General features: G+C 53.0%; 1 protein-coding gene across 2 annotated transcripts; it reads left to right on the top strand.

Annotated features, from left to right (window-relative positions):
* Positions 1 to 2,224: 2,224 nt before the first annotated feature.
* On the top strand, positions 2,225 to 22,296 carry EGLN3 (egl-9 family hypoxia inducible factor 3). Of its 2 annotated transcripts, none has more exons than XM_086936950.1 (6): positions 2,225 to 2,383; positions 2,480 to 4,453; positions 16,640 to 16,759; positions 18,146 to 18,282; positions 19,017 to 19,090; positions 20,631 to 22,296. In XM_086936950.1, exons 2-6 carry the CDS (start codon positions 3,968 to 3,970, stop codon positions 20,675 to 20,677), a joined length of 864 nt encoding a protein of 287 aa, XP_086793076.1. In that variant the 5' UTR covers positions 2,225 to 2,383; positions 2,480 to 3,967; the 3' UTR covers positions 20,678 to 22,296. The 2 variants fall into 2 exon arrangements, with proteins under 2 accessions (XP_086793076.1, XP_086793075.1); XM_086936949.1 differs by having other exon boundaries at positions 2,274 to 2,431; positions 2,727 to 4,453.
* Positions 22,297 to 24,099: the final 1,803 nt, after the last annotated feature.

Raw genomic sequence — 24,099 nt, forward strand, 5'->3', positions numbered from 1 at the left:
CCAAGGGGTCACCAAGATGAAGGCGCGCATGCGCGAGAAGGTGTGGTTCCCCGCACTAGAAAGCACCGTGGACGAATATGTCAAGAACTGCATGCCCTGCCAGTTAACCAGCGATCCGGAACGACCAGTCCCCGTCATCACGGAGGATGCCTGCACCACTCCATGGGAAAAGGTCAGTGTGGATTTTGGAAGCTTCCCCGGTGAGGGACACACTCTAGTGGTCATAGACTCTTATTCCAAATATCCCCTTGTAGAGAAAGTGCCATCCACGGCTTTTGCCCATGTGGGGCCAGCACTTGAGAAGATGTTCTCCCTATTCGGCCTGCCCGGTGAACTTAAAAGCGACAATGGCCCTCCCTTCCAGGGGGCGGAGTTTGCCACCTTCATGGCGACGCGAGGCATCACCCACCGGCGCATCACTCCCCAGTGGCCACAAGCCAACGGGGAGGTGGAGCGGTTTATGCGTACACTTAAAAAAATGTTCAGGATCGCAGTGGTCGAAGAGGCCGACCCCGAGCAGAGACTGCACGAATTCCTGAGGGAGTACCGTGGAACGCCCCACTGCACCACGCTGAGAAGCCCGTGGTCGCTGATGTTTCAAGGCCAACGTAGGGACCTCCTCCCTGTACCGCCGGGGCAAAGGCGGGAAGATAAGGAACCGGATGAGATGCAGGAACTTGCACAAAGACGCCGACGCAGGAACAACATGCGGGCGAGCAGCCGCCGCAGGGCTACCCCAAGGCAGCTACATCGAGGGGACAGGGTCATCATCAAGAATCGACGACCCGGGGGGAAGTTTCGGACTTTCTATGAACCAGGACCGTGGACGGTCACTAACACGAAGGGCACCATGGTGACCGCCAACAAGGAGGGAGAAGAAGTATCAAGGAACTCATCATGGTTCAAGGTAATCACTCCAGCCGGCAGTGCAAGTGCTGAAACACAGGAGGACACCCCCGAAACGCCCGGAGCGACAGCACCAGAAGTGGTGAGTGGCTCTGCAGCAGACGGCGGGGGCCTCACACCAGAACCTGAAGCGCCAATACCCTCCACCCCCGTCCGGAGCCAGGCCCACCACAGGGATCGAGGCTCAGGCCGCACGCCTCGTTACAGTCTGAGGCCCAACCCCCGCCCCAACCAGAAACTCAATGACTATGTCTGCCACCTGAGCTCCTGAACTCTGCAGCCGAGGAGCACGCAAGTACCTGTCATCATTGTATGTTTCATTTCATGAACAGTTTATTGAACATTTTGAAATTGTTGAAAGTTGGATAGAGATGTAGTGCGGTTAGCACTCTAGCAGACGCACATACGCATCCACGCATCCGCAGGCCAGGCGTGGCCTGCGGGGTCCAATAAAAGAAGGACGCGCGCTCGGGCACGTCACTTCCGAATGAGACGAGTGTGTGGTTTACTGGCTGATGCTCTGCGCTTCCACCCCTGCGCACGTGGCCATGCTGGTCGCGTAGGCCTACCCACACACCCTCACTACACAGAGCAGCAAAGAAAGAGGAAGTGGGATTGTCTACATGTCCATTTATAGTGCAAGACTCTATGGTTATCACCCAAGTGTTTCTGGGTAATGTGTTTTTTTACTTGGCTGCTGGGCATTTCAATAAAGAAATGAGACTAGCTTAATCGGAGCCTCCTGTCCTGAAATAGAATTGGCTGCCCCAGCAGCCTCTGTGCTTCCCAGGGCAGTAAATGCATGTTCTGCCCTGCCAGTGCCTCCTCTGCTGCCTGTCCTGCCCCAGGTCAGTCCCTCTTCTATGCCCATTCTCCTCTGTTTACACCCTGGCCTGCGTTGTTTGTGCTGCCCCAGCTGCCTCTGTGCTTCCTAGGGCAGTATATGCCTGCCCTGCCCAAGGTCAGTCCCTCTTCTATGTCGACACTCCTCTGTTTGCAGCCTGTCCTTACCCAGGTCAGTCCCTCTTCTATGGCGATACTCCTCTCTTTACAGCCTGTCCTGCCCGGGGTTAGCCCGTCGTCTATGTCGACGCTCCTCTGTTTACACTCCCCTGTGCGGACATGCGGCGAGAGCAGCGTTCAATGGCGGAGTCCACGCCCTCGCGACGCGGTAACCTGGCAACCACACGTCGTCCAATGGGCACTGCTCTGGGTGTGTACGCTTGCACGTGCGCATCTGGCAGAGTTTCTGGATGGAGTGGCGCATCCAGGCGAGACCCCGCCTCCGCAGGCCGCTGATTGGCTGCCCTGGTCCCGCGGGGTTCCGCCCTGCGGTGTTCCCTGTCAGAGGGAAGCACATAATGCACGTAGCACCGGGGGTATTAAAGAGCGGGGGAGCACCGGCGGAGGCACGGAGCACCGAGGGGAACTGGGGCCGGAGCAAACACAGGTGCAACTGCACAGCCCCGCAGAGACAGCAGCGCAGAGGGAGAGCAACAGAGACAGCACTCAAAAGAGACATCCAGCAGCACAGACAGGAGAGACTGCCACTTAGTGCAACCTCCCAACTCAGGTGCAACAGAGACAGCACTCAAAAGAGACATCCAGCAGCACAGACAGGAGAGACTGCCACTGAGTGCAACCTCCCAACTCAGGTGCAACAGAGACAGCACTCAAAAGAGACATCCAGCAGCACAGACAGGAGAGACTGCCACTGAGTGCAACTTCAAAAGAGACATCCAGCAGCACAGACAGAAGAGACTGCCACTGAGTGCAACCTCCCAGCTCTGATGCAACAGAGACTGTAGGAGGGAGACCAGCACTCAAAAGAGACATCCACCAGCACAGAATTCACTGAGTGCAGACCTCTCAGGGCAAGAGAGAGTGCAAGGGAAAGAGACATCCAGCAGCATTGATAGGAGAGACTGCCACTGAGTGCAACCTCCCAGCTCTGATGCAACAGAGACTGCAAGAGGGAGACCATCCCTAGAGAGACAACCAGCTGCACAGACGGTAGAGACTCTCCCTGAGTGGAGACCTCCCAGCTCCGATGCAACATAGAGTGCAGCAGAGAGACACCCAGCAGCACAGACAGCAGAGACCATCATCCCTGAGTGCAGACCTCACAGGCAAGAGAGACTGCAAGAGGGAGACCAGCACTAGAGAGACAACCAGCTGCACAGACTGACTTTTAGCACAAACTGTTCAGACTGTCACTGAGTGGAGACCTCCCAGCTCACAGGCAACAGAGACTGCAAGAGGGAGACAGCACGAAAACAAGAGGTCCTGCAGCTGAGACTGCAGAAGGTGAGATCCATTTCTGAGCCACCAACTGCCAGGAGCAGTGAGGCTGCAAGAGAGGCTTGAACACGGGGAAGAGACATCCAGCAGCACAGACTAGAGAGACCGTCACTGAGTGGAGACCTCCCAGTACACAGGCAAGAGAGAGAGCAGAGGAGAGGCAAACACTCAAAGGAGAGCTGGTCAGGACCACAGACTGCAAATACTGCAGAAGGTGAGAGACCACCTCCTTAGAGCAGCGAGGCTGCAAGAGAGAGGTCAGCACGAGGGGGGAGACATCAAGGAGCACAGAGAGAGGCCAGCTCACCAGCGGAGACAGCAGCAGCTCCTCAGAGAGGACAGATCACAGAAGGTGAGATCCATTACTGAGAGAACAGCCCACAGTAGAGGAACTACAAGAGAGAGGCCATCCTACATGAAGGGTGGCACACACAAGAGGGTACGTTGCAGAGAGTGAAAAGGCCAGCATTACAAGAGAGAGACCCAGCAGCGCAGACAGGACCATTACTGACAGGAGATCTCCCTTAGAAGCAGTAGAGACTGCAGAGAGAGAGGCAGAGGGGAGACCTCCATCAGCAAAATCACGAAAGGTGTAGTCCACAGAGGAGAACTCTCCATCAGCAGAGACTGCAGTGAGATGCAAGTGCACAGGGGGCATCTGTGAGCACCAACAGAGCCAGCAGAGGGGCGAGGCAGCAGCATAGATCATCTGCAGACCACTCAGTGTAGGCGCAGGCCCCTCCAGGCCGGCCTCTTGCCCATGGTTGTCCGCCCAAGGGCCTGTCACTTCATCCCATCCTTTGGCCCAAGTCCATCATTCCACAGTCTTCTGACTCCCTTCAGTCCTTCCTGGGGTTTCCTTTCCACACCAGGTCAGATTGCCCCAAGCATGCCTCTGCGACATATCTCCACGCTAGACCTCGAGCACTTGGCCCTCGAGCACATTGTTCCCCGCCTGCACGATGTTGGCTTCTGCTACCTGGACCACTTCTTGGGTGAATTGGTTGGGGACTGTGTCCTGGAGCAGGTGAAGCGCATGCACAGCGGTGGGGCGTTGAAGAATGGGCAGCTAGCCGGCCAACACCAGGGCACTGTCCGGAGCCATCTCCGTGGGGACCAGATAGCTTGGGTCACCGGTACTGAGGAAGGGTGCGAGGCCATGGGCTACCTTCTGTCTGTCATAGATCGCCTCATCGTACTGTGCGGAAACCGCCTGGAAAGGTACTACGTCAAGGAGCGATCCAAGGTAAGTGTCAAAGTATTCGGTCTGCTGTAGCTCCTGCCACTGGAAACCCCAAATCTGGCTTTACTGTCAGTAGAAGACTCGCGGCCTGGCTTATTTGTGTCAGGGGGTCCCTCATCTAGCCTCTGTGTTACAAATTCTCCTGCTTTAGCTCTTGGTGAAAGGTGGACCTAACTCCAGGTCCTGTTAAGAAGAACCCCCTACACTAGCTCGCTCTAGGCCATGAAACGTCTACAGCTCTAGCTCGTCCATGTCAATTAAAGTCTCCTGTCTAGATGATGTCCACAAAATACTCATACTCACTCTATCTTTGTGTCATTTGAGGCCCCCTTCTAATCATGTATGGAAGGATGCCCCAGCCAAGCTCATCTTCCAGCTGAAGCCACCCTCCTTTAGATGTCCTGCATCAATGCAAACACCATCTTCTGTCAGCTCAAGCCCCTTACTCTAGATCCTGTTTTTAGACCTTCTGTGTCTGTGGTAGTCCCTCACTCTAGATCGTCTGTTGGTGGTAGTCCCTCACTCTAGTTCTTCTGTTGTTGGTAGTCCCTCGCTCTAGAATAGATCTTCTGTTGGTGATAGTCCCTCACTCTAGATCTTCTGTTGGTGGTAATCCCTTACGCTAGATCTTCTGTTCTAGCCCCTTCTCTAGATCTTCTGCTGGTGGTAGCCCCTTACTCCAGATCTTGTGTTGTTGGTAGCCTCTTACTCTAGATCTTGTGGTGGTGGTAGTCCCTTATTCTAGATCTTCTGTCGGTTGTAGCTCCCTTACTCTAGATCTTCGGTCAGTTGTAGCCCCCTACTCTAAATCTTCTGTCAGAGGTAGCCCTATGCTCTTAATCTTGTGTTGTGGTAGCCCCCTACTCTAGATCTTCTGTCAGTGGTAGTCCCTTACTCTGGATCTTCTGTCCTAGCTCCATACTCCAGATCTTTTTAGCAGTTGCCCCTCACGCTAGGTCTTCTGTCAGTTGTAGCCCCCTATTCTGGATCTTCTGTCAGTGGTAGCCCCATACTCTAAATCTTGTGTCCTAGCTCCTTACTCTAGATCTTGTCAGCAGTAGCCCATCACTCTAGATCTTCTGTCAGTTGTAGCCCCTTTCTTTAGCTCTTCTGTCAGTGGTAGCCCCCTACTCTTGACCTTCCGCCCTAGCTCCTTACTCTAGATCTTCTGTCCCAGCCCCTCACTCTAGATCTTCTGTCAGTTGTAGCCCTTTACTTTAGCACTTCTGTCAGTGGTAGCCCCCTACTCTAGATCCTCCGCAGAGATAGCCCCTTGTTCTAGATGTCCTGCATTAATGGTGGCTTCTAAAGAAGAGAAGGGAACACACACTTGACCTGCATTTGTTCTGCTATACTTACTGAATACTATTTGTTCTGTTACATTTGTAGTAAACTATCACTTATACAAAGTTTTTCATAAGATCAGATAGATTTATTATATTCGTTTTCCAAAATATCTCATATTCCATATTTGTTAGTTGAAAAACAGCATACATATTTGAACAGTCTACAAATACATTTCAAAAGTTCTTTCTATGTATTGTGACATGACTTATGTCAAAGAAAGAGATTGTTCCATTTCTATAAAAGCAAAGTATCACCATTGCAAAAGAACTACTTTTATAACCGATTCTCTGACTCGAACATCCATTCAGACTCAAACACTACCATCCTAAACAATTATACAAACGCCTCAGCAAAAAACACATATGAGCGCAAGCAAAAGCACAAAAACAGGTTGGATTATTATCCGCTGTGGTGTTGTGGGATCTGTTTTCCAACAAGAGGTCACGTATGTTTCGGCGTGGTATATTATATCACCTTCTTCAGGACCACACAACAATAATATAGTAACTTCCAGAGGTGGGTATGTAGGAAAGAATGACAAGTTTCCACAAGAAGCCCCAGATGCTTAGAAGCGCTCACCCCTAAAGATCATATCCAGACTCGGAGGCAGAGCCTGCTCCTACTGGAGTATGTTTTCACTCTCAGCTACATCTCTACGCTCAATTCCTTTGCAGAGTACTAACAAGGTTAGAATCGTATATGTGTAAATGCCAAAATTCTCAGGGTTCAGATCAGATTGGCAGGCTCCTGGTTTAAATACTGGATGTCTTGTCTAAACACGGTCGTTCTTTTGCTTGGTAGTTTTGGGGAGCTTCCAGCCGCTGTCTGTGCCATCAGATGACCCTGCTCTAGCCCTTGTCTCAGCAGAAGCCCCCCCCCCCTACTCCTTGGAAGCCTCTGCACCTCTTGTTACTGACCCCTCAGTTGGTCCAGTTTTGAAGCCTTCTGATGAGATGGTTGTGGTGTAGGGTGTTTGCGGTGTAGGGTGTTTGCGGAGTATGGTGTTTGCGGAGTATGGTGTTTGCGGAGTATGGTGTTTGCGGCGTAGGGTGTTTGCGGCGTAGGGTGTTTGCGGCGTAGGGTGTTTGCGGCGTAGGGTGTTTGCGGCGTAGGGTGTTTGCGGCGTAGGGTGTTTGCGGAGTATGGTGTTTGCGGAGTGTGGTGTTTGCGGCGTAGGGTGTTTGCGGCGTAGGGTGTTTGCGGCGTAGGGTGTTTGCGGAGTGTGGTGTTTGCGGAGTATGGTGTTTGCGGAGTATGGTGTTTGCGGAGTATGGTGTTTGCGGCGTAGGGTGTTTGCGGCGTAGGGTGTTTGCGGCGTAGGGTGTTTGCGGCGTAGGGTGTTTGCGGCGTAGGGTGTTTGCGGCGTAGGGTGTTTGCGGTGTAGGGTGTTTGCGGTGTAGGGTGTTTGCGGCATAGGGTGTTTGCGGCATAGGGTGTTTGCGGCGTAGAGTGTTTGCGGCGTAGGGTGTTGTTTTTGAGGTGCCCCGTGTTTTTGAGGTGCACAGTGTTTTGAGGTGCACAGTGTTTTGGGGTGCACTGTGTTTTGAGGTGCGCCGTGTTTTGAGGTGCGCCGTGTTTTGAGGTGTACAGTGTTTTGAGGTGTACAGTGTTTTCAGGTGCACAGTGTTTTGAGGTGCTCTGTGTTTTTGAGGTGCACCGTGTTTTTGAGGTGCTCCGTGTTTTTGAGGTGCACTGTGTTTTTGAGGTGCACTGTGTTTTTGAGGTGCTCCGTGTTTTTGAGGTGCACAGTGTTTTTGAGGTGCACAGTGTTTTTGAGGTGCACTGTGTTTTTGAGGTGCACAGTGTTTTTGAGGTGCACAGTGTTTTGAGGTGCACAGTATTTAGCGCTCCGGGCCTGTGCAGGTTCCAGGGTTTCTTTGCTGATTCTGACACCGTCTAAAAGCGGGTCTAGACCTCTTGCAAAGTGGGGAACCCTCCCCGCCCGCCTGCCACACACCCCGGTCAAGCGGATGTCGGGTGGTGGGGGCAGGGGGGCACAGCGTTGCGCCCTCCATGCCAGCTAAGGAGCACAAGACGTCATTGGCATTGGACCTTTAACCCGCTCCCATGGACTCGGCTTCTCCGCCGTGGGAATGACCTTTATTTGAGGGACATAAGAGAGTTTGCAGTCAGGTCACTTCTGAGGCCCTGCGGGTCACGTGCAGCGGACAGGGAGAAGCCGAGAAAGCGATATTTATAAGCACGTGCTTCTGCTAATGTGTCAAATAGTGTTAAGTTGATAACATTTAGCTTAAAAGACCAACAATAAGTGAAGTCGGAGCAGTGCTGCGTCTCGTGGGCCGGGTGTGTTTTAAAATCATGAGGACAAGTGAACCGAAAGGCTGTGCCACAGAGGGCTCAACCCGGGGACACTCCTTTCTCCTCACTAAGACTCTGTTCTTTACTTCTGAGTACAAAGTTTGAGGCCAGGGCCAGGGATCCGTGCGGCCCCGAGAGCGAACGAACGGGTATACCCCCCCTCTGTCGGGGGGATGGCGCCCGGCCAGTGAATAACATCTGGAATCTCAAAGACATGGCTCATGCTGGTCACACAGCCCCTCGGGTCAGACCTGGTGGGGGGGCCTGCAGCCATGACCCCGTGCCCCCCACACAACACACCCTCCTGTCAGACCTGCTGGAGGGCCCTGCAGTCATCGTTTAACACCTAGGGTTGTGTGGTTAGTTGTTCTCTTCGTTGGATTGTATTGGTGATAGAGGTTCATGGTTTGTGTGGTTGGAGGTTGTCTTCCTTGGGTTGTATTGGTGGTAAAGGTTCATGGTTTGTGTGGTTGGTGGACGGTTGTCTTCCTTGGGTTGTATTGGTGGTAGAGGTTCATGGTTTGTGTGGTTAGTTGTTGTATTTTTCCTGGATTGTGTGGTTAGTGATTGTGAGTCCTGGGTTGTATGTCTAGTAGTTGTTTTTCCTGGATAGTATTGGTGGTAGAGGTTCATGGATTGTGTGGTTGCCTTGTCTGAATTGTGTGGTTAGTTGTCATCTTCCCTGGGTTGTATCGTTGGTGGTGGAGCCCCTGAACTTGTGTAGTTGTGTGTTTTAAGTGGTGAAGTGCCCAGGGGTTGTGTGTTGTCCCTGAGCAGGTTACTTCCTCCACGGGCCGGGTGTTCCTATGTTTATATATTTTTCGTCATATAACTTTATTTCCTGATAAAAACCAGGGGTTGTGTGGAAGTGGAAAAGCCGGATTTCCTTCTCCACCCAGCCCCTGGTCGGAGCGTGGCGTGCAGCTGTGTGCTTTACTCTGGGCACTCTCACGCTATGCATGCAGCACAGCCAGGCAGCCAGGGGCTCCCAGCTGCCCCCACCTCCCTTCCTCCCCCAGAGAACCTGACCGGAGTATGGAGGCTGAAACCAGGACCGGGCCGGCTACAAGCCAGGCCAGGTCCAGACAGACTGTCCCATCCCTCCCACACCCTCTCCCCCAGAGGCCCCCACCGGAGTATGGAGGCTGAAACCAGGACCGGGCCGGCTACAAGCCAGGCCAGGTCCAGACAGACTGTCCCATCCCTCCCACACCCTCTCCCCCAGAGGCCCTCACCAGAGTATGGAGGCTGAAACCAGGACCGGGCCGGCTACAAGCCAGGCCAGGTCCAGACAGACTGTCCCATCCCTCCCACACCCTCTCCCCCAGAGGCCTTCACCGGAGTATGGAGGCTGAAACCAGGGGACCGGGCCGGCTACAAGCCAGGCCAGATCCAGACAGACTGTCCCATCCCTCCCACACCCTCTCCCCCAGGGCCCCCACCGGAGTATGGAGGCTGAAACCAGGGGACCGGGCCGGCTACAAGCCAGGCCAGGTCCAGAAAGACTGTCCCATCCCTCCCACACCCTCTCCCCCAGAGGCCCCCACCGGAGTATGGAGGCTGAAACCAGGACCGGGCCGGCTACAAGCCAGGCCAGGTCCAGACAGACTGTCCCATCCCTCCCACACCCTCTCCCCCAGAGGCCCTCACCGGAGAATGGAGGCTGAAACCAGGACCGGGCCGGCTACAAGCCAGGCAGGGCCTTCTACATGGAGCCCCCCCCCCCCCTTATTTGCTCACTGAATTATGGAGGCTGGAACCAGCAAACGGTTGGCCAGGACCCCCACAACGCCATCCTCAATTCCTAGGGCACTCCCTAGAACCAGTGCTTTGTGAGACCCCTGCCACCCAGCCCTGGCCCCCTGAATCTTCCATCCCTTAGCGAGTGGGTGTGCATGGGCCCATTACTGCCACATTGGGGCCTATCCTGTAGTGTAGAGGGAGACCACACAGCCAGGAGCCACAAGTGGGCCGGTGAGGGCAGTGGTAGGCCCCTCGCAGCCTGGTACCATTGCATGAGAGTAATCTGGTTTGACCAGAATCTACCCTAGCCACTTAGACTCGGAGCCTTGTACAGAAGCACAGATGCAGCCAGCCTCTCCTTGAACCTGTCCCTAGGGCAGGGCGGGCGCCCCGGTGCAGCCAGCCAGCCTCTCCTCGAACCTGACACTAGTGCACTGCAGGTGCCCCGGTGCAGCCGGCCTCTCCTTGAACCTGTCACTAATCCACGCCCGGAGCAACCAGCCACCCTCTCCTCGAACCTGACACTAGTGCACTGCAGGTGCCCCGGTGCAGCCAGCCATCCTCTCCTCGAACCTGACACTAGTGCACGGTCGGCGCAGGTGCAGCCAGCCAGCCTCTCCTTGAACCTGACACTAGTGCACGGCCGGTGCAGGTGCAGTCAGCGTCTCCTTGAACCTGTCCCTAGGGCAGGGCGGGCGCCCGGTGCAACCAGCCATCCTCTCCTTGAGCCTGTCACCAGTGCACGGAGGGCACCCTGTCACTAGTGCACGGAGGGCACCCTGTCACTAGTGCACGGAGGGAACCCTGTCACTAGTGCACAGAGGGCACCCTGTGCAGTCAGCCAGCCTCTCCTTGGGGCTCTCACTAGTGCACGGGGGGCACCCTGTCACTAGTGCTCAGAGGGCACCCTGTGCAGTCAGCCAGCCTCTCCTTGGGGCTCTCACTAGTGCACGGGGGGCACCCTGTCACTAGTGCACGGAGGTCACCCTCTCACTAGTGCACAGAGGTCACCCTCTCACTAGTGCACAGAGGGCACCCTGTCACTAGTGCACAGAGGGCACCCTGTGCAGTCAGTCAGCCTCTCCTGTGTCCTCACGTGCTGGTGCACGCAGCCCCCCTCCCTCGCGTGCAGCTTTGCACGTCTCGTGGGCCGAGCCCTCCCCGGGGAGCCCTCGCGTGCTCCGAGCACACACTTATGCATTGTGCTGTGGCTGCTCTTCCTCCTCGTGGTCACCACGCCTCGGAAGCAGTGTGACCGCAGAGGCGAGGAGCGCCAGGCGGACGTGCCCCCGTGCATGGAGGGGGCGCTGTCTCCTGTAAGGGGGGCTCTGCGTGGGACCATGGCCCCTGTGCACCCCCGTGCAAGGTGGGGAGCAGCTGAGGGGGGCTATGAGTGGCCCCCGTGCATGGAGGGGGAGCTGCTGAGGGGGGGGGGGGCTATGAGTGGGGCCGTGGCCCCTGGGCACCCACGTGCATGGTGGGGAGCAGCTGAGGGGGGGGCTATGGGTGGGGCCGTGGCCCCTGTGCACCCACGTGTTCCCGTGCATGGAGGGGGAGCTGCTGAGGGAGGGGTCTGTCTCCTCTAAGGGGAGGGGGGCCTCTGCGTGGCACCGTGGCCCCTGTGCACCCCCGTGCATGGAGGGGGAGCTGACGAGGGGGGGCTATGAGTGGGGCCATGGCCCCTGTCCACCCCCGTGCATGGAGGGGGAGCTGCTGAGGGAGAGGGGGTGGGGGCTCTGTCTCCTCTACGGGGCTGAGGGCCTCTGCGTGGGACCGTGGCCCCACTCCCGTCCGTGCATGGCGGGGGAGCTGCTGAGGGAGGGAGGGGGGGGGCTATGTGTGGGGCCGTGGCCCTTGTGCCCCCTTGTGCTTCCTGGATGTGGGGACCAGCTGCTGAAGGAGGGCCCCCTGCCTCCTCTCAGCAGGAGTGTTGGACAAGTGGACCCTCGTGCTCCCCAGATGTGGGGAGCAGCTGCTTGAGTAGGGTTCCTGCATCCTCTCAGCAGGGGGTGGGTGTGAGTCTGTCCCTAGGACACATGGACGTGCCCGTATGTACCTCTGGGCGGGAGAAGCAGCAAGTAGTGGTGCTAGGGGGTGAGTGGGGCAGGGCTTTAAGTGGGCCGGGTCCTGTCGGTGCTCGGCACCAACAGTTCCAAAAACCAGGTGCTAAGCCGGGTCCCTATCGGGCTCTCATTTTTTTATCCCCTTAAATAAATAAACCCCTGGCCACAGTCAGTGACATTGGGCACGGACGGTGCGAACATTAACACTGCACACGGGCGTTGCACACGGGAGGTGCACACGGGAGGTGCAAAGGGAAAACGCCGGTGACCTTTTCTAAGGTTTAATTGACTTCTGTAAACGTCGTAAAGGAGAAAAGGTTCGTCATTCCCCAGCCAAGAACTGCAGTTACTCTTGTTCTGTGTCTGAGTTTGTGAGTGAGTGTATTTCTTAGTGTGTGCTGTTGTGTGTCTACCTTTGTGTGAGTGAGTTATGTCTTAGTGTGTGTCTACCTTTGTGTGAGTGAGTTATGTCTTAGTGTGTGTGGTAGTGTGTGTCTGAGTTTGTGTGAGTGTATTTCTTAGTGTGTGTGGTAGTGTGTGTCTGAGTTTGTGTGAGTGTATTTCTTAGTGTGTGTGGTAGTGTGTGTCTGAGTTTGTGTGAGTGAGTGTATGTCTTAGTGTGTGTGGTAGTGTGTGTCTGAGTTTGTGTGAGTGAGTGTATGTCTTAGTGTGTGTGGTAGTGTGTGTCTGAGTTTGTGTGAGTGAGTGCATGTCTTAGTGTGTGTGGTAGTGTGTGTCTGAGTTTGTGTGAGTGAGTGCATGTCTTAGTGTGTGTGGTAGTGTGTGTCTGAGTTTGTGTGAGTGAGTGTATGTCTTAGTGTGTGTGGTAGTGTGTGTCTGAGTTTGTGTGAGTGAGTGTATGTCTTAGTGTGTGTGGTAGTGTGTGTCTGAGTTTGTGTGAGTGAGTGTATGTCTTAGTGTGTGTGGTAGTGTGTGTCTGAGTTTGTGTGAGTGAGTGCATGTCTTAGTGTGTGTGGTAGTGTGTGTCTGAGTTTGTGTGAGTGAGTGCATGTCTTAGTGTGTGTGGTAGTGTGTGTCTGAGTTTGTGTGAGTGAGTGTATGTCTTAGTGTGTGTGGTAGTGTGTGTCTGAGTTTGTGTGAGTGAGTGAGTTATGTCTTAGTGTGTGTGAGTTTTTTTGTGAGTCCATTTCTTAGTGTGTGCGTGTGTTAGTCACAGGTGCTAGTGACATGACCCATGAGACGTTCTCAGGACACTGTAGGCAGCGGCCTCGTGGCGACCACTCTTGGCCACAAAGTGCCTAAAATGGCAAGAAATGGCCCGAAGTGTCCTTGCGGAGGAGTGGGGCCCAGAGCACCCTGGGGCCCCAGCTCCTCACGCACCTCTCTTCAGATGAGTGGCAGGTGCACGAGCTCAGAGCGCGTGCACGGGTGTCGGCGGGAGCGTGCACGCACGTGCGAGCCTGCATCCTGCGAGAGTGCTCACTACACTTACACATCTATCGGTGTGACCCGAGGGTCCGCCTTTCATCCTTCCGAGGGTGATAACAGAAGCACAGCAGCGCCTCCCTCCTTACTGTTTGCAGTATGTCCAGCAGGGCACGACCCCGCACAGCCCCTTGAAGTCCCCTCCGTAGGCGCTATGTCTGAGATGAGGGGGGGGGGGGGGGCTCCCACCTGCTGTGCCCCCCCCCCCCCCCCGCGTGAAGAAGCCTGGGCTTCTACTACGAACGCACGTTTTCATCCAATTCTACGGTGCGAACATGTGTACTTATTAAACATCAAAGCATACTTTCACTGGAAGGTTCCTAAACCCAAATTGTGAAGGGCCCCCGCCCCCTCTTTTAATCTGGGCTCCCCTAGTTCCCGCGCGGGGTGTGCGTGTGCACGTGCTGTGCGGGGCACGTGTGCGCGTGCTGTTCGTGACCGCTCTTAGCCCGGGAGTGACACTGTGTGTTGTTGTTGGCTCGGACGATGAGGAGGGGGGAGGGGGGCTCCCCTCCTCTTCCGCCCCCCACCCCTTTGGCTCCGGGCCCAGGCGCGCGAAGAGCCCCGGCTCAGGGCCGGAACTCACTGTTAGTTCACGGAACCCAACCCGCCCGCCTTTAGGAACCCGAGCCGGGGACCAGTGCACGTGCCTTCATCTAGGGGGGGGGGGGGGGGCTCAGTGGACCAATGCATCCACCGGGCATTGAAATGCTGGCGGGGCCTATCAGCCGCTCATCCTTCCAGGGTCCATAAAATGAGCAGCAGTGATTTGGGTAGCACTGAAGTCATATAGCGCCGGGAGGTCCCAGCGCTGTTCATATGGTTTACACATATACCAAGTGGGTAGTAAGTAGCAGCGTGGAACCTTTTTTTACAAGTAAGAGGCGGCAGACCCGGAAGCTGAGATCGGCCGTGGACCAGGGTTCAATTCCCCGCCTCGGCGGGTCTTGGGCTCAAAAATTCCACGGACTCGATAATTCTCGCTCCGGTGCCTACTCGACTCACGGGTTCACACTCTGCGACTCTGGGCAATAGCTTGCTTAATCTCCACTACGGCCCCTCGCGGCGGGATGCCTGGCTTTCACCTTGGGGATACCCTGCCGGGGTTATCTCACAGAGGAATACCAGGACGGGTTCCCTAAGCAAGCGCCGGGAAACCCACTGCGGGTAGCTGTGCGCTATATATGCTCAAATACATACATACATACATGATGGCCTTTTCGAGGACTTTGGTGGGATAAATTGATCAGAGAGATGGGGCGGCAGTTCTTGAGTTTGTTGGGGTTGGCGGAGGGTTTCTTGGGAGGGGTCTGAACTCTACTTGTTTCCATTGATGAGGGCAGGTGGCCGTTGTGATGGATGCGTTGAGGCTGGAGGTGTTGAGGATGGAGGTGTTGAGGATGGAGGTGTTGAGGCTGGAGGTGTTGAGGCTGGAGGTGTTGAGGCTAGAGGTGTTGAGGATGCAGGTGTTGAGGCTGGAGGCGTTGAGGATGGAGGTGAGTTTGCTGCTGATTTCCTTTCTTCCGAGGTTGAAGAAGTGGTGGACGCAGGGGTCCGTGGGTGCTCCAGAGTGGAAGGAATTCATGATGGCCATGGTGCTCTGTGTGGTGAGCTGTTCTCAAGCGTGAGCAGAGGATTATGGGTGGAGTCAATCGACGTGAAGAGGCTGTAGAGGCCGGTGGGTTGGGGTTCGAAGTTACAGTAGATGGGGGGAGATCTTGTTGTGGAAGTAGAGTTCCTGGGATGGGGATAGTGTTCTCTGTGGTTGACTGGTGGGAGAACTCTGACGATGTTGAAGAGATCTTTGCTGTGGTTGGACGAGGCTTCAATGCGGTCTGCCAGGGCATGTTTCTACGTGCCTTTTACCCGTTGATGGTAGTTGTTGTGGGCTGATTTGAAGGTGGGCCGGTCTGTAGGGTCTTTGCTGGTGCACCATCGTCTTTTAGACGTTTGCAGTTGCATTTCTTAATCCTGAGCTCTTGTGTGTACCAGTTGCATTATGTGAAATCCTGCAAACAAAATGCTTTTACACAACTGGGATCCCCATAGTTGGTAACTTCGCAGATGGAAACGCACACCAGTTTATAAGGCTACTTACAGTATATTACCCCTACCCCTCGTGTATCCCCAGAATATTTCGGTCTCTGTGCCTCCATTTCAGCCCCCCGCTGAGGGTCGCTCTACAGGTTTCTGTCCTGAAGGCGAGCCCCCTCGTGCAGTAGCATCATGCATAATGCTCCTCATCTGTCCTGACATGATACTCCTCGCCTGTCCTGATGCCCCTCGTCTGTCCTAATGCCCCTCGTCTGTCCTGACATGATTCCTTCACCTGTCCTTATGCACCTCGCCTGTCCTCACATGATGCACCTCGCCTCACATGATGCCCCTCGCCTCACATGATGCCCCTCGCCTGTCCTGACATGATGCACCTGTCCTTACATGAATCCTGTCGCTTGTCCTGACATGCTGCATCTCGCCTGTCCTGACATGCTGCGTCTCACTTGTCCTGACATGCTGTGTCTTGCTTGTCCTGACATGCTGCCCCTTGCCTGTCCTGACATGCTGCCCCTTGCCTGTCCTGACATGCTGCCCCTTGCCTGTCGTGACATGCTGCCCTTCGCCTGTCGTGACATGCTGCCCCTCGCCTGTCGTGACACGCTGCCCCTCGCCTGTCGTGACACGCTGCCCCTCGCCTGTCGTGACACGCTGCCCCTCGCCTGTCGTGACACGCTGCCCCTCGCCTGTCGTGACACGCTGCCCCTCGCCTGTCGTGACACGCTGCCCCTCGCCTGTCGTGACACGCTGCCCCTCGCCTGTCGTGACACGCTGCCCCTCGCCTGTCGTGACATGCTGCCCCTTTCCTGTCGTGACATGCCGCCCCTCGCCTGTCGTGACATGCCGCCCCTCGCCTGTCGTGACATGCCGCCCCTCGCCTGTCGTGACATGCCGCCCCTCGCCTGTCGTGGCATGCCGCCCCTCGCCTGTCGTGGCATGCCGCCCCTCGCCTGTCGTGACATGCCGCCCCTCGCCTGTCGTGACATGCCGCCCCTCGCCTGTCGTGACATGCTGCCCCTCGCCTGTTGTGACATGCTGCCCCTCGTCTGTCCATCAAGTGATGCCCCTCGCCTGACGATTGTGATTCTTTATATAATACTTATTGTTTTGTAAAGCGCTCTAAAGGCTCCGACCTTGCAAATTAAATACATCAATACAATTGTACTTTACATGCCTCAATTTGGCTAATCCTAGCCCTTTCTTTCCCCCTCTGTAGGCGATGGTGGCCTGTTACCCCGGCAATGGAGCCGGGTACGTGCGGCACGTGGACAACCCGAATGGGGACGGGCGCTGTGTCACCTGCATATACTACCTCAACAAGCACTGGGACTCGAAGGTATGGCGTAGGTCTTGGGCCGCAGGGTACAGGTCCGAGGTACAGAGTATAGGGACCAGAGACCAAGTGTGCGGGGTCCAAGTTACACAGGGTGTGGCCCAGGGGCACAAGATGGGTGGGAGGAACGACGGGTTGGGATGCTACCTTGAGCGATTACCAGTGCTTAGAGTTATCACAAGCTCTGACCCATCATCTTCTGTTTGTTTGATGTACCGCCCTGAGTGGCAGGGATATGCCCTGGCGTGCCACTGGAATCAAGCTACACCCGACTGATGAGCCCCAATCAGGCCACAGCAAGTCTTAGGTTGCTTTTGTTTCAGTTCCGGGACGAGCTGGCAGTTTGGGCTGGACTGTTCCCATTGGGCCATGGTTAATGCTGATTTGAATGTGGCAGAGTCCAGACCGAGGTGGCATGGTGGACAGAAGAACAGTGGGTTAGAATGCCACCCGAGGAATTGCCAGTGGTTAGACTTATTGCAAGTATTCCTTCCATCACCTTCTGTGTATCTGATGCACCGCCCTAAGTGGCATGGGTATGCCCAGACGTGGGTCCCGTGCTCACTGTGCACTGGTACCAATATACACCCGACTGACTAACCCCAATCAGGGAAAAACCTGTCCTGGCGTGCTAGTGTTCCGGTTCGGAGAGGACCTGGCCTGGCAGTTCGGGCTGGACTGTTCATATTGGACCAGGGTCAGGACTGATTTGCATCTGGCTGGGTCCAAGCTGAGGTGGCGTGATGAGCAATGTAACTGTGGGTTAGAATGCTACCCGAGCGATTGCAGAGGTTAGGCTTATTGCAAGCATTTTTGTCGCCACCTTTTGTGTGTTTGATGGGAGGCGACACAGCAGAGGGTGAGTCCCAGCGACGCAGGGTGCAGGTCAAGGGGTGACCTGGGACAAAAGCGGGGGGCCTACAGACACAGGGGTCCCAGAGATGGAAGATGAAGGCATAAACAACACAAGGCAAGTGCTCCAGAGACTCTGGGTGAGAGACGCAAGAAACATCTGTGACACAATACAAGCATCCCTGAGGCATAGGGCTCGTAGGGCCCAGTGACATCCCTGATAACCAGGAACACTGACTAGAGCATGCACCCCTGAAAGTCTCTGGGCCTCTGAGACACAGCCAGGCGTCCTTGAATGAGACAGGCTGCAGGCTACCCACCCATGAGAGCTTAGGTGAGACACAGTGAGTAGGGGCCATTGGTGAGACAAGGTACCCCATGTACACATGACCCTTCTCGGGGAATGACGGACACTCCTGTATTACATGAGACTTTCGGGTACCATAGAGATCCCCAACACACAGAACTCTGAGATATGCACCCATCTGTTGTTGCTCCCCCAGGACATGTTGTAACCCAGCCCTTTGTTCCACGCAGGTTGACGGTGGAGTGCTGCGAATATTCCCCGAAGGAAAGTCCTACGTGGTGGACATCGAGCCGCTGTTTGACCGGCTGCTCCTCTTTTGGTCCGACCGACGGAATCCGCATGAGGTGCAGCCTTCCTACTCCACCAGGTGAGTGCAGCTCAGCCAGTTCCCCTCTGTCCGGCTCGCAGCACTGTCTGCTTCTCCAGTACCAGGATCGCAGCTCAGCTAGTGCGCCTCTGTCAGCTGCACCCCCTGCTCTTCCAGTACTGGGACCCATCAGAACCTGCTCTGGAGCAGCTCTGTCCCACCCACAGCACCCCCTAAGTTTTTAGTATAGATTGATGTACAGCTTTTGCAGTGCCCTAACGTCCCACCCACAGTCCCCCCTGATATTCCAACATTGGGTTCACAGACTGTTCTCACAGTCCATCTCTCCCTCACAGGCATTATCCCCTTCGAGTACTAGGTTGACTGACAGGTCTGCCAGTGCACACACTCACCCCCTCACGTTTTAGTTGCACCCATGTTTTGAACACTAACAATGCTGTGTTTGTTACGGACACAACGGGTACAAGCAACCATTCATACGATTACTTATTCAATCTGACTTGGCAAATTGTTTGTAATACATGAATTAGGCTGTTCATTTATTGCCCTGAAGAAATACCTTTGAACAACACAATTTGGCTCTATGGGTTTCTAATTCTAACTAAAAAAGGATTGCTTCACTATATCTTCTGTAAATTGGACTCAATGGATTTGATGAATGTTGGACTTTGAGTAGAGTGCTCTCTGATTGGTTGCTTTCAACACCACACTGCTTCCCTGCCTTCTCTGCAGTAGATCTTTCTGTAATCTCCTGGTCTTCTTTCTGCCCCCAGATACGCCATGACGGTCTGGTACTTCGATGCTGAAGAGCGAGCTGAAGCGAAAGAGAAGTTCAAGAACTTAAATGGTGAGAATCTTTCATCCCATCCCTCGAAGTGACTGCATGCCCCCGTTCGTCCCATATACGCAAATCAATGAAATGATCCTAAGCGCACCAAGTGCCCAGAAGCATCGTGGCACTAATGAGGATGAAGAGAAAGGAAAAGCACAGAAATAAGAATCGACTCCAAAGGAGTCGTTTCGAAGAATCCTAGATGATCTGGTGTCCAAGAGTCCATGGCGGCTTCTCATTCCGGCATCTTGATGATGCAGTAATAAAAATAAAGAAGGTGGACCAACTCTCAGGGCTTGATTCACAGAACTAACTTAACGCAAAATCCTAAACTTACTACCATTTTGGTATTCACAGAAGGCACTTACTCATTTTGGTATTCACAGAAGTTAGGAGTCCTAACTTTAGGTCTCCTAAATGCCTTCCTTGAATACCGAAAGTCTTAAAGTTAGGATTTTTCTCAGTTTAGGAGTAGGAAAGTTAGAAGTCCTAACTTCTGTGAATACCGAAATGAGTAAATGCCTTCTGTGAATACCAAAATGGTAGTACGTTTAGGATTTTGTTTTAAGTTAGTTTTGTGAATCGGGCCCTCAGGTCTTACCAGGAGCCATCACCGGGAAAGGTTGTGAAGTCGACCTTTGAGAGTAGGCCCTTATTTCGTGGGTCTTTGACCACTTGAGTGTGGTGTGCCGCGGTTCCAGAGAGCCACTGACCTATAAAAGAATGACCTACTGATAGTCCACGTGGCCCAGCACCATGGGTGGTTCATCCTCTTACCTTTGTACAACCACCTCTGCTACGCAGGATGTAACTGCACAATGACCCTGGGATTCAGTGCTTTTGGAGGCGTGGTCACACTTGTTACGCAACCCTGAATGTCCGGAGCTGAACCTCAGGACCTGTGTGTCTCTGGTATAGCCAGAGTTGTAACACCCCTGTTCAAGGCATGTTTGTTGTAGATACTCATGCTTTGCATACTCCTGCCATCTTGTGTTGGGTCCGGATGTTTGCAAGTTGCTTTTCTTCGAAGAAGTCTTTCGAGTCACAAGGTAAGGTAACAACTCTCTAGTGACTCTTGTGGAACAGCCCCTGTTGCAAAACGTACAAGCCCCTTGTGGAACCACTCTTAATCACAGCTCTTCTTCATGGATGCGTTAATTGTATGCACTAGCGGTTAATGCCTCCTCCTTCATGGAACACACCCTAAAGAGAACTTTTCACGGTATATTAAGGCATGTTTTCTTTATTTCATATCTTAGAAAATTAATCGATATCAATTCCCTTTGCCAAAAAATACAAGGGAAAAAAGTGAGTAGATTGCATCACAATTTGGCAGGCTTTACCTTCACTTTAAGGAGGATTGTCTGACCCGCTTTCCCAGAAAGCAGTGTAGTGGCAGTTGAAAAACACTTCATTTGTCCTCACTAGCTGGTCCGTTAGTGATTGTGTTGTATTTATTCTCTGTCTGATTTATTTCACCCCTTCATGTCCACAGCTGGCACTCAGGACTTCAGTACTCTTGTATAACCACCTGTTTCTTTTTCCTTTACCGCAGCATCTGGGACGAAGGCCAAGCCTCTAGGAGAAGATGGCTCAAGTTGACCACTCTGCAATCGGTCTTGCTTCCAGAGGGCCAGTCTTGCAACGCACTGGAGTTGCCTGGTGTCAACTCGCTCATGAGCAAGTTTGGGACTTTCCTGTATGAGGACTGGCTTGGAGTAACGACACTGACCATGACTGAAGGCCCATCTGCACCTTGCACGTTTCTTTCTAATAATGAGTCTGGAGAAGAGCTCTTTTTCAAGAGCTTGACACAGTCTTTCGGTAAGATGTGAGCGCCTTCTCCAAGAGACAGTTCACTGAGCACTTTACAGCTGTGGAGAAAAATGGCACATTCTAGAGCCAAGCATTGACATATCGTGGAAAAGGAGCTTTGGTCGTTTGCAGGACTGGTGCCTTAACGGGAAATAGATGTCCAAAGTACAAGGCAGTCCCTACAAGCGGTTTGGGTTTTAAAGTGTGATTTCAAGATGATGTACACCGCTGCCTTGGCAGAGGGAGTTGGCGTCGGTACACTACAGCAGTTCTCTTGCCTGGTCCAAGCTTGCTGTCCACAGAAGACCTCATCATTTCCCGGGCAGAGTCTGTTGTATAATACAAGGGTTGCCAAAACCTGAGCTGCTTCACCCAGAAGTACTGCAAACACTCACAGGTACAGGATGTAAAAACCTGAGCAGTTTGAGCCAACCACAGGGGATCAGCAGTAGGTGGCACTGATCGGTACAACCTCAAAGGAGGCACCGCCTGTAACAACTCCATGAGTTGATGCAGAAGCTATCGGAAGGTTTGCAAGAACCCTGTAGCCCCAGACTTGACATAATCCAAGGTACAGACTGTCAGTGGGAGGAACCTCCTGGCCATTTAGGTGCATACCCGGTCCCTGGATGCTTGTTTTCCAGTCCAGAGACGACCTGTCCTCTTAATTCAGTCCGGACTGTTTCCATGGAGAGCAGGTTCTGGATTGATTTGCATATGGCTGGGTCCAAACTGGGGTGGTACGGTGAGGGGAAAAAAACAATGAATTTACCCTAGATCTTTGACTGGGGGGGGGGACGGACACACAGCAGGGTCTCCGCGTACACTTGGGCAGGCAGATAGCTGTATTCAGCACCCCACGAAACTCACTTTCAGCTTCTTGCACACTGCCACCCTTACATACCCCTGGAGACAGTATGCAAGGGGTTCCTCCCACTGGCATAGACTGGGATATTCCTTCCTTATGGAAGACAGCATTGGCAAACCTCCTAGCCCCCCCCACCAAAGGCTGCCAGTGCAGTAAGGGAGAGCACCGATCTCAGCAGACCCCCCATCTTCAGGGTACCACACTTGTCATCTCAGTGAGAGCCCATCTTCAGGGTACCTCACTCATCATCTCAGCAGACCCCATCTTCAGGGCACCTCACTCGTCATCTCAGTGCGACAGCATCTGCCTCGCCCACAGTTTACGCGCCCTGCCGTGGCAGTGCACCTCAGCATTTCCTAAATCTTCCTCTGGGGTTTCGGTTTGCATCACTGCCTCTCGTGCCAATTTTCCTTCCAGCCAATACCTTCTATGATAATAATTGTTTTTTACTTGAATATTTTTATACTATTTGCAAATGTTTCTATTATTTTTTGTGAAATGAATGTTGTAAAATAAACACACAATGCCTTGATTTGTATTTGATGTCTTTCGCCTCTGACTGCCCATGTCTGTAACTAAACTCCTTCAAATATTGAAGGATCTTGCATGTTGCACCACGTCATATCCGCGAGGGCTTTGGCCTTTGTTTGCCATGGAGTTCGATAGTAGGATGCAAGACACAGGTGAGTCTCGACACAGAGCAGACATTCATCTATCCTATGGGCCTTTTTGTGCTGTCTAATTGCACGACAGGGTCATATGGGAATATTTAATTTTCTTCAAATTATTAGTGACTTTTAGTTTTGCGTCATCTTATTACCAGTATTTCCATAGCATAAAGCTTGTCCGTGTTTCGAATGGGAGTACTGTGTAGAGACTTCACGCGGGTTGTCGAAAGCGTTTCATTAATATTCATCAAGATTCTAACACTTCTAAGTGTGAAAAGGATCCCAGAGGACTTTTTCAAGATAGAGAAATATATTCATCCAACTGTTAAACAACAGTGGCAAAGTAACACTTTGTATTTTTATATTTCAACAAAATGAAATATATTTATATGGAAAAATGTAGAACATAAAAAGTTGGTTTCAAAACTCATGAATCATCATTGTGGCCAAAATCAATTTTTCCATTGTCCGGCAAAGGCAACATAAGTGCTGGCTGAAATAAAGAGCTTATAGTCAAGCCCATGAATCTGAGAGGGTGTGGGGGATTGGAGGTTTGGAGGAGGAGGAGAAATATGGCAGGTGCTTCACAAGCAGTTCAGTTTGCAGTAGTCCCTTCATAGGCCAGATCAGCATGGGATACAGCTCACTCAACACACAGGGAGGGTGGGCTTTCAGCAGTGTAGGTATGGGAAGTGATGCTGAATGCTTAGTGGCTACGGGCATCAAAGGAGGCCATTCTCTTGTTGTTCCTTCGCAAAGCCTAATCCTTCGCCTTGATTGTTCTCCCCACTTGGCAGAGGAATCTGAATTCTGAGTTGTGTGATAATCATCACGCCATCACAGTTTTCTGCCTGATAGATCATGACAAGTCAAACCTTCTCAAACTTTGACATTTGGGATGAGGGGAAAGGGCCATTAAAAAAGGCAACCCATCAAGAATTAGGGGCTTTAAATACAATTTTACCGCATGATTCTTTTTGGATTCACATGCTGTGCACTATTACATCATCCAGTGATTTGGTCCAGAATTGCTTCTTGTAGTCTTTTCTTGGTGGGTGTCTTCGAGACCATTTTTCGATGTGTCCCCCCTTGGATGATGTCCGACATAGGCCCCGGAAGCTCCTGAGCAAGTGCACCATCTTCAGATTCTTTCTTCTGCTGTTGGGTCTGGAAACGCAACAGAGAGCTCTGAGCAGAAGAAGAAGAAGGCAGCAAAGGTATTATTTTAGAAAAAAGCTGAAAAGCCACTTGATAACAGAAAAGGCCGGTACAGGCGTCTACCAATGTCGAGGGAAACATGTTTCCACTGAAAAACGCCAAATTCAAAACTTTTCTTTTCAGAAAAAATATCAACCCTGTGGGATGTGGAAAGAAAAACAGGGATTCAGCGCATCCACTTTAAATTCTGTCTGAAGTACTACCACGAGTTCATTCAAAAACATAGCCATGAAGTCTGCAACCTCTGTGTACAGATCTAGTGATGTCATGTTGCTTAGTTATTATTAGAATTCTTAGTGTGAGAATTCTTTCTATGGACAGTTGAAGGAGAGCTGAAGGTTGTAGATGCTGCTCCATGCTGGGATGCTATGGAAAATAGTCATGTTCGAGGCATATGAGCTGCAGATCACACACTATGCATAGTTCGCCACCTGGTGTTGGGTCAGTATGTTTGC

The sequence above is a fragment of the Lissotriton vulgaris genome, chromosome 9 (genome assembly GCF_964263255.1).
Source record: "Lissotriton vulgaris chromosome 9, aLisVul1.2, whole genome shotgun sequence".
NCBI lineage: Eukaryota > Metazoa > Chordata > Amphibia > Caudata > Salamandridae > Lissotriton > Lissotriton vulgaris.

Excerpts from the sequence above, each read along its gene's own strand:
- EGLN3 (XM_086936950.1), top strand. The coding sequence starts at position 3,968 with ATGGTTGTCCGCCCAAGGGCCTGTCACTTCATCCCATCCTTTGGCCCA. Across the intron at positions 4,454-16,639 it reads ACGTCAAGGAGCGATCCAAG|GCGATGGTGGCCTGTTACCC; the intron begins GTAAGTGTCAAA and ends CCCCCTCTGTAG. Across the intron at positions 18,283-19,016 it reads CAGCCTTCCTACTCCACCAG|ATACGCCATGACGGTCTGGT; the intron begins GTGAGTGCAGCT and ends TTCTGCCCCCAG.